Source organism: Paramisgurnus dabryanus, chromosome 18 (assembly GCF_030506205.2).
Source record: "Paramisgurnus dabryanus chromosome 18, PD_genome_1.1, whole genome shotgun sequence".
Classification (NCBI taxonomy): Eukaryota; Metazoa; Chordata; class Actinopteri; order Cypriniformes; family Cobitidae; genus Paramisgurnus; species Paramisgurnus dabryanus.
In genome coordinates, this window is record NC_133354.1 from 19351212 (window position 1) to 19360626 (window position 9415).

Below are 9415 nucleotides of genomic sequence, written 5' to 3' on the forward strand. Positions count from 1 at the left end.
TGCACAAGGGTTAATTAGGAGACTACATGCAATGTGTCATTTTCAATTTTAATAAAGCAGCTTTTTTTCTTTCTTTGTAAGATTATATTTTTTTAAACCATGAAAGGTAATGAATATTTGCACCTGTGATAGCAGGATTATCTAAAGGCAAATTAAAAACTTTTTTCAAAATAAATGTAAGAGCTGTCCAAACTGAAAACAGCTTGCACTGACATATCTTAAAATACATTAGTGCCCTTTCTTTTTCCTCAAAATGCACACAAGTAATGTTTTTAGTAAGGCTTGTTTGCTAAAACTAGTTATATTTCATAATTAAACCAAGGCCTAGTCCTGGTTTAAGATAATCCCTGTCCGGGAAACCACCCCTAGAAGAATATCTCCAAAAAACCCCACAAAAGATTAAGCATATTAAAAAAGAAATGATTTATTTTGACGTCTCTTAGGAGGTCTGTGAAGTCAATTTTAGCAAACCAAGCATTTGAAACTGTAAAAAAAAAATTACTAATAAAACTGATGAACAATTAAACATTACAGATCATGGGGCAAAATACCAACAGACTAAACAAAGGTTTCATCCGCTGCCCTATAACAGGCATGTTGAACTAAAGCTCCATTTACTGAACATCACAGCAATCGTAAATCGTAGATTTGTTCAGTTTTCTAGAACGGAAAACATCTTCAAGCAGGACAGTCTAGAGAGTTTGGGGTCAATATGATATGATTTAGATAAAAATAATGCAGAATCCCCCCACAATGATCCTAAACTGATGTGATCGGTACAATTATTCTCTTAAAATTATAAACAAGTGTCCTCAGATTGGTTTGGGTAGAGATGTGACTTCCTCCAGACATTCATCATAAGATTCTTTATAGTCATCATGGGGTTTGATCATGATGACACAGGTGGGTCGCTTTGAGCCTGCAGATGAACCCAAATCCTAAGGAAAGATGTGCAAAGAATGAGGTGATTATTAATAATACCGTATGTAACCTGCCTGTGAAAACAATCATTTTAATTAGAAGATTAGAGAATCAAAGTTTGATTTTAATATTTGACATCACTGAAAGATTACTTTAGCAGGGTTTTTACAGGCAGGGTCACATATTGTTTGTTTCATATTTTAAACCCTTTACACACACACACATTAAATGAACTTACAACTTTAGATGGAACATAAGCATAGGGTAGACTTCTGTCTTCACACATGACTGGTAAGTGGCAATATACTTCAATAGGAAGAGTGTCACCGGCAAACACCACAATCCTACACAAGACACAAAAACAAAGTTAAGTGGGTCATTCTTATAAAACCACCGAAACATCATGGCAGTAAAGATTTGAATTATACAACATATAATTCGGTAACACAAAAATGATCACAAACTTAATTGTGTTTTCTAATTTGCACAAAGAACTTCAACATAGGAGTTGCATTTTACTGCTTTTTCTGCTGATAATCTCATTACTGTAACATGTCCACTTTTGTTTGATTGATATGATTTTGAATTACAAAGACGGTATTATGCAGCGCTATTGTGAGAGAATTTGAGAGATTTATATTGCATTTATATACTGTATTTGTTTTATTATTATATGGTTTCTTTACGGAGTGTTTTAACTATAATGCATATCTTAAAGCTGAATTCTGTCACATGAACAGAACTGTTACGTTTCAGTTCATCAAAAGGACACAATGCGCATTGTGCTTTTGAACTAAGTTCATTGCAAGTGCATCGCTAAGTTTCCAAGAAAAGTGCAGTTGCATTGAAACAAAAATATCTTGCTCTGTAGCAAACACAGCAAACCTTATAGCTGATTGGTGGAAACTAAAAGGTTGAAAACAAAAATATTTCCCCATCTCAAATGATGCTTCAGCAGCATTTGCTATGGAAAAACATCAAGTCTAGGTATTAATAAACAGGAAATGTGTGTGTTGCAAGTTTGCAATAAAATTATAAGAAGCAGAGGCGGGGGTTTGGGAGGTCAGTTCAGCCGTTACATCTGTTTGCTGATCACCAGGCTGAGCCAGTATTGTGTTCATTGCTGTCTGAATGCAATTCTTGAATAAAACAAATTAGTTTACATATCTCTACTGTATCCATTATGTAAATGCAGAGTTCATTTTCCAACAGGACTTGACACCTGCACACAGTGCCAAAGCTACCAGTACCTGGTTTAAGGACCATGGTATCCCTGTTCTTAATTGGCCAGCAAACTGGCCTGACCTTAACTCAATAGAAAATTGATTGGGGTATTGTGAAGAGAAAGATGCGATATGCCAGAAACATCAAATGACGAATGGCTGAAGGCCACTGTCAGATCAACCTGGGCTCTCATAACACCTGAGCAGTGCCACAGACTGATCCACTACTCCATGCCACGCCACATTGCTGCAGTAATTTAGGCAAAAGGAGCCCCAATTAATAGCAATGATGACATTGTGGATACGCACGTCGGGCAAAACATTGTTTCATCCGGCTTGTTACTTTAAGATGCATGTCATTTGGTGTAAAATTTGGAAGTCACGTTTGTGGTGGTAGATTATTGTTCTAAAAACCATGGGTCTAAGTCTGAATAAGACAAACTAAATGACCCATTCCAACTAAAACAGTAAATGTTTAGGATTTTATTTGAAAGAACTTACAAATTTCTACCATCTGTTAAAATTTCATACTAATAAAGGCTGTCAAAATGTACGAGTTAACGCAAGTTCACTTTAACGCCACTAATTTTATTAACGTGATTAACGCAACTCCCTTGGTCCAGCCTATAGTTGGATATATTAGGATGCAGCCTTACTGTGACCCGTGCTATCTAAATGAGTCACAGGTTTTCATAAAAATAAGAACATTAAGCTCTCGTCTAGCAAATCCATTGCTCTTAATAGTCATTAAACATCTAAAATGATTTATTTGTACGTTTTCTGAGCGGTGAACCGTCATAAATGATCTACTGCAAAGAAAGGTCTTCATCCGCGTAGTTTGGTTTCGCTTTTAAAGCATGCAGAAATGTAAAAATAAATTGCAGGACTGGCTTGATGTTAAAAGGGTTATTAAGAGAGATAAAGTTCGAGACCTGATTATTAATGTTTAAAGAGTTATTAAAAGCGACAAGACTCAAAAACGATCTTCCTCGCGTGCACAGAGGCGCAAGTGTGCAACTCCCATATGTAGACATGTACACAAAATTACAGTTTTATAAATATCTGCTTTGACAAGATTTCAAGCAGGTAGGACCTATAATCTGTTATATCTGTAGTGAATGTTTGGTTAACTGTGGAAAAATATCTGATGTTTTAACATTAAAGATCATTGCATTATAGTAGATCTTAAAGTTGTCTGTCTCAATGTCAATCAAACAAAAAGAAAGAAAAAAGTTTAACATATATTGATATTGTTTTTGACTTTGTGTGTGTTAAATCTATTTATTAAATCTATTATTTTAATGTGTGGATGTGGTAATTTGGGATTTTTCTCAAAATTACCTTTGCTGACTCTGTCAACTTCAAACTGGTTTAAGATTCAAACAAGTCATGCATTGTTTAGAATTTTTTTAATAGAGAATTTCAAAATATAAAACACTAATTTTATAAAATTTGCTCATTCTGACAGCTCACAAATTATGCAGAAACAAACATCTTTATTTGTCCACACCCATGTTGATTAGAGTATTAAAAAACTGAAAATTGTTAAATTAAGGACGGATAAAAATGTTAGATTTATTTGCGATTAATCGCGAGTTAACTCATGAAATCATGCAATTCATCTAGATTAAATATTTTAATCTATTGACAGCCCTAATACAAATATTTGAAGAAATTAGAAAGTTACAAACAAAAACATGTGAATGTTTTTGGTCACATACCTTCCATTCACATCCATATATAACTTTTCCCTCTGATTTCTAATATTAAAATTATCATAACTTTCTCAATCCACAACGGGTTTTTACAATCCATGTATCTTTGTAAATGAAAATGTCTGCTCTGTCTAGTCATTTAATAAATTTTGAGCTTTGGGGTTTTTGAAATTTTGACATCATATTGAGTGCTGTACATGTTCACACTTTTCATGTTTATACTTTTCAGTTGGCCAAGATTTTAAAAATCCTTTCTTTGTATTGGCATTAAGTTATATTCTAATTTTCTGAAATACTGAATTTGAGATTTTCCTTAGTTTTCAGTTATAATCATCAAAATAAAAAAATAATATTGGAAATATATCATTCTGTGTGTAATAATGAATGAACGTAATATACAAGTTACACTTTTTGAATGGAATTAGTGAAATAAATCAACTTTTTGGTGATATAATTATATGACATTACATTTTCAGTATGCGTGTTCCTGGGATCGAACAGCTGGCCTTTGCGTTGCTAGCGCAATGCTTTATCAACTGAACTAACTACAGGAACAAGAGTTAAACTCACCCAGTCTCTCCTTTGTTGATAAACTTCTGCACTTCTTTCACTCCTCTTCGGATATTTTTTACTTTGGCAGCTGTGGCGAGAAACAATTGAAATGAAAATAAAACATTGCCCTAGTACAAGACATAATGCACAGTGTAGCTGACTTTTACCACGTGCCTATCTAAAAAAAAGCAAACCGATAACAGAAATATTTTGTAGATTAACAATTCAGGCTAAAAGCAAGTATAATTTAAGTCTAACTCTATATATTAAACAGATCTGTACCTTTTTTGACGCATTTGTAGAGCTTCTTGCTTAGTTTTCGCGATGCCAGAGGGTTTGCGATGGGATTTATATTAGCTAGCAATTCTTGATAAGATTTCTCTGTTCCGCCTGTCTCCTCTTCAGTGAAGCTTTTCTCTTTCTTTACCTTCGTCATGTTTAGCTTAAATGTATATAGTAAACAAACTAATCAGTTTTATCTAGAAGAAATGTGTGTTGCACCGCAGCACACGTGTAGTGACTCTCAACTCTTTCCGACTTTTTTGTCCTCACTTCCGTAATTTGGCGGCAGGCTTTTGAAAACACTGACCCCTACTGCACTGGATGAACAAATGAGATTTTATTCTCTCAAAACATCTCGTCTGAAATGCAAAACTAATCATTTTCAACATTTACAAGCAAGCATACATTTGTGAAAACGTTAGTGTTAAACAATATAATGTAAATCACTTTTCTCAAAAACAATAAAACAATGGGTAAACTTTTTTTTAACAACATAAATACATATAAATATTTTTCATGGTTTTAATCTCCCAAATATCCAGTTTAATTTCACTTTGGTTACACTTACATCACATGTGTACTCTCCCCTTCTTTCAAAAATATAATTTTTTCTTTTGTTATTGGGGACTGGTGGCCTATGACATTTATTGATGCATTGCAGAAAAGCCAATAATAAACTTTTATAAAGTCATTTTTTCCCTTCAAACAAATTGCTCGTCACCTATAGAAGCCACCATGACAAGGGTGTAAAGTGCATTTTCACATTTCTCACAACATTCAAATTCTTGGTAAACTATAAAACTTGTTTTTTTTACATATCAAGACAATAATGAATCCCTCCAAACTTTAAATGCACAAAGATATCTGTGAATAGGGATTTTACAAAACAATAACAGGGCCTAATTTATCTGAAAAGAGTTAGAAAAATAAGAAAACTCAAAAACAAAGTTTATAAATACATATAAATAACCATTACTTCAAAAAGTAAATCCAAATCCTGTCATTGTCTACAGATGTAAGAACAATGATATACATACTAACACTATAAAAGACTTGTTAAGCAGAAGAGGACTAAACCAAGGTCAGTGCTCCTGCCTCTTCACAGCAATACCCACAAGGGCATGGCGAATGGTACGTCCATGCAGCATGTAACCGTCCTGTTTAACTACGGCTACAGTGCCGGGCTCAACTCCCTCCGCGGGAGTATGACAGACTATCTCATGCTGATAAGGGTCATACTGGCCTCCTATGGGCCTCATCTTCTCCAGTCCATGCTTGGTGAACACATCATGCAGCCGTCCCTGTATGTGTGCCAGATATTGTGTCAATTGCTGTTGTCCATCTTTCTCTTCTACTGTTGAACTCTTCTCCAACAAGTCTGCTAGCTCCACAATGTCACGGCAGAAACTCTGAATCCCTGCAGGAGGAGCACAGCTTATTCGTGGAATACAGAAAAACAAGTCTATTTCCAAAAAGCAAAATGAAAAATTTAAATGAGTAGCTTACCAAACAATTTGGCGTCCTCAACAAATTTTTGTGTTCTTCTTCTGACGTTGTCAGAGTCCGCGACGGCTCGTTTGTATCGCTCCTGTAAACAGCAAGGATTTTTATCAGTTACTAAAACCACAATTTGTTAAATTAATAAGCTGGCAGAAGTCTGACTACTAATTTTTATTGATCACTATGCTTACATAGGACTTATGTTTTTTTAATACAGGAGGATAATACAAATTATGCCAATTTACATGCAAAGATTTTGGTGACTTCAAGATGATATATAGTCTTTCTGTCTTCAAAAATCATTAATTGCCTCCTGTGAAATGCCTCCTACTGTGACAGCTGCTTTGGGGCTTGTCACCGAATGTTGATTGTTTGTCTGAGTGAGTAGAGGGGGCGTGGCTTAGCCATTGGTCAATTTGCCGGGGGGAGATGTCGCCACAGCTTTAAGGACAAATTGATTGTGTGCCGAGTCCCGACCACTTATTGGAAGAATTCTTGCATTTGGGTTCATTAACATCTAAAACGCATGGAAAACCCAGGACGAGCCGCTTTCTTCTGCTTTTCAAAGCACTCGCCTGTGAACACCAGTTTTGTTTCAGTCGGGTCTATATTTGAGTAAGCTTTCCGCAAGTTTAGATTTAAAATAAACTTGGGAGCGACTTGATACAAACGGCCTCTAAAAAGAAAAAGGATTCACAAATCGTATTTTTTATCCAAGTCATAGATGTAACAACGTATTGTCTATCAATAGTCTATTTGATGCGAAACTCATACGTTTATTGGGGAAAAAAAGTTAGTTTCATGTGAATACGATGTTTTCTCAAGTAAAACAAAATATTGAAAGGCCATATTTGTTCTTTTCTGACACAAGGTAGGCCAACCTTACGTTATTTGGCAATATAGATGATCTAAGTACTAATAAATTAAGACAAGGATTTTTATTTTAGTTCCCCTGCATACTTGATAAATCTTGTTTGTGTATCGTATGTCAGGGGGTTCCAAACTTTTTCAACCCAACAGGTAATCTCAAGACCCACCATTTAAAAAAAATATATATATATATAAGGGAAAGCACAAACACGTTTGTTCCCTTTCAATAGTTTTTGAATAAGTTTAATTGAAAAATATTAAAATACTGGAACACTTTCGTATGGGGAACACTTATTGATTATTAAATATGACTTTTGCCTCAGTAAACTCCCAATTTACTGCTAATTAATAGCTAATAAGGTAGTTGTTGTAGCCGGTAGGTTGGTTTAGGTATTGGATTGGGTTAAGGGATGTACAATATGGTCATGCAGAACAACGCATTAATATGTCCTTTATAAGCACTAATAAACAGCCAATATGTAAGCTAATAAGACACTAGTTAAAAGTGAGAATTGGTCCCTATACTAGCGTTACCAAAATACCTTATGGTAAGGTCACACGATTATGGCAAAAATCATAATTGCTTAGTCTACTGTATTTGTACTGATTTGGAAATAATATATTTGAAAAATATTGCAAGGTTACAGAGAACAGTGCACTATTGGAGACTTATGTAGGTTACTGAGGATTTAACAATATTATTTTAATTAGTCAGTCGTAAACTAAAGTGGGCTGATCTAAGGCATGAAACTCCAGGGCTGAAAACGAGTCCCACTCCAGCCCTGTTTGAAAGGCTTATCTTAAAACCTAAAGGAAACTCTGCATTTGGTAAAAATGAGAAATCTATATTTAAATGTTTCTTACCTTACTTAAAGCTGTGTGATAAGTACAGGAAGCCGGTTGTTATCATGAAATAAGCCCCTTCAGTGTGATTCAAGACCTGATCACAATGTCAGGGGTTATCTCTGCGATAAAAACTGGCTGCTTATACATCATCATTTACTTAGACATAACCAAATATGTGAGTTTTCCTCAAAAGGTAACTTACGGTGAGATCATGAACCTGTTGCTCGAGTTTTCTAGCTCTCATCTCCAACATCCTAACATGTGTCACAGAATGACTCTGGTCATCATCCCCATCATCACCATGGCAATCATCTCCAGCACTACGCTGCTCAGCTGCAGTGCTGCTAAAGAGGCCTAGAAAAGACCTGAAAGGCAAAAAGGTAAACATTTTGAATGTAGTTTGGAATTTTCTTTAAATTGTCAAATACAGAGCATAAAAACCATTCAAATGTAAGTTTACTAAATGGCAACTTAAGCATGTAAATACAAACCAAAATCACACTTATACAGGACTTTGGCTTTAAGTTGTGTGTTGAAGACAATACCACAATTGTGAAACTAATGAGATAAAGTACACATTTCTTTATAGACTAACTGCAGCATTCAATGTAAAAAGCCAATCGTTAGGTCAAACAAAACGAGCCATTTTGCAGGACATCTGTCTATTTTACATCGGCATGTGCCACGAATAGAGTCTTCTCCACAGGAAAGCCATAAAAGGCATTCATCAACATACCGTTTACTTTTACTAAACAAATGGCTGTAAAAGAAAATCACCAGTAAGATTGATGATATCATTCAAAACGTGAAGATATGTAAACAACATCAATCACTCAAAATAAAACAAAACTACCAAGAAGGTTCGTCGACATACTTAATGTGATATGACTTAATATCAACACAAATGATCAAAATCGCTTTCACATTTAATAATTCGGTAAAACAATACACTGTTTTTGGTAAGAAGCGTTATTACAGTAATAGTGAAACTAAAAGCGCCAGGTGTTGTGTGATGGCGGTCTCTTCTTGCTAAACTACTCTAAATCAACAATGTACGTACTTTAAGATACAAAGCTTCTTAATGTACAATAATTCAACGTTTACGACCAAATATAAAACAGTTTAGTTTTGTATTGTAGTCGTTACGTCGAGGTTTAAATGCCGAGCATACCGTTAACATGCTAAGTTAGCCACTTAGCATCGAAGCCTCTTCACAACACTTCAAACGATAAACCAGGAAATGTATGTACAAAAATCTCTTTTTCTCACGTCGTTTCAAAATTTCACCGAGTAATACGATATATTATGGTCTTACCTGCTCGAGGCACTTGCTGTTAACCTGCACAAATCGATTGGATATCTTCTTCTGGCGGACAGATAGCGCACGGCCATTTCCTCAATACGTGTGTTTGGGTGGTCGAGGCGCGTGACTTGCTCAACGAGTCACTGTTCAGAATCATCGAGTCGATTCAGTAGAAACGCTCTGAATCTCGATATAAAAAAGGC

The 9415-nt window shown here is 35.1% G+C and overlaps 2 protein-coding genes across 2 annotated transcripts; both read right to left on the reverse strand.

Moving 5' to 3' along the window:
• Window positions 1–410: 410 nt before the first annotated feature.
• nhp2 (NHP2 ribonucleoprotein homolog (yeast)) lies at window positions 411–4950 on the reverse strand. The gene is made up of 4 exons (XM_065287190.1): window positions 4694–4950; window positions 4430–4499; window positions 1160–1265; window positions 411–938 (listed from the first exon to the last, which is right to left on the reverse strand). Exons 1-4 carry the CDS (start codon window positions 4845–4847, stop codon window positions 813–815), a joined length of 456 nt encoding a protein of 151 aa, XP_065143262.1. The 5' UTR covers window positions 4848–4950; the 3' UTR covers window positions 411–812.
• Window positions 4951–5015: 65 nt separating this feature from the next.
• On the reverse strand, window positions 5016–9347 carry grpel2 (GrpE-like 2, mitochondrial). Its single transcript, XM_065287189.1, has 4 exons — window positions 9225–9347; window positions 8112–8274; window positions 6200–6281; window positions 5016–6110 (listed from the first exon to the last, which is right to left on the reverse strand). The coding sequence occupies exons 1-4, from the start codon at window positions 9299–9301 to the stop codon at window positions 5776–5778; spliced, it is 657 nt and encodes a 218-aa protein (XP_065143261.1). The 5' UTR covers window positions 9302–9347; the 3' UTR covers window positions 5016–5775.
• Window positions 9348–9415: the final 68 nt, after the last annotated feature.

Coding starts and splice junctions, on each gene's coding strand:
- nhp2 (XM_065287190.1), bottom strand. CDS start 4,847: ATGACGAAGGTAAAGAAAGAGAAAAGCTTCACTGAAGAGGAGACAGGC. Junction 4,500..4,693: donor CTACAAATGCGTCAAAAAAG/GTACAGATCTGT, acceptor TTCTCGCCACAG/CTGCCAAAGTAAAAAATATC. Junction 1,266..4,429: donor ATCAACAAAGGAGAGACTGG/GTGAGTTTAACT, acceptor TGTCTTGTGTAG/GATTGTGGTGTTTGCCGGTG.
- grpel2 (XM_065287189.1), bottom strand. CDS start 9,301: ATGGCCGTGCGCTATCTGTCCGCCAGAAGAAGATATCCAATCGATTTG. Junction 8,275..9,224: donor ACAGCAAGTGCCTCGAGCAG/GTAAGACCATAA, acceptor TTTGCCTTTCAG/GTCTTTTCTAGGCCTCTTTA. Junction 6,111..6,199: donor TGAGGACGCCAAATTGTTTG/GTAAGCTACTCA, acceptor CTCCTCCTGCAG/GGATTCAGAGTTTCTGCCGT.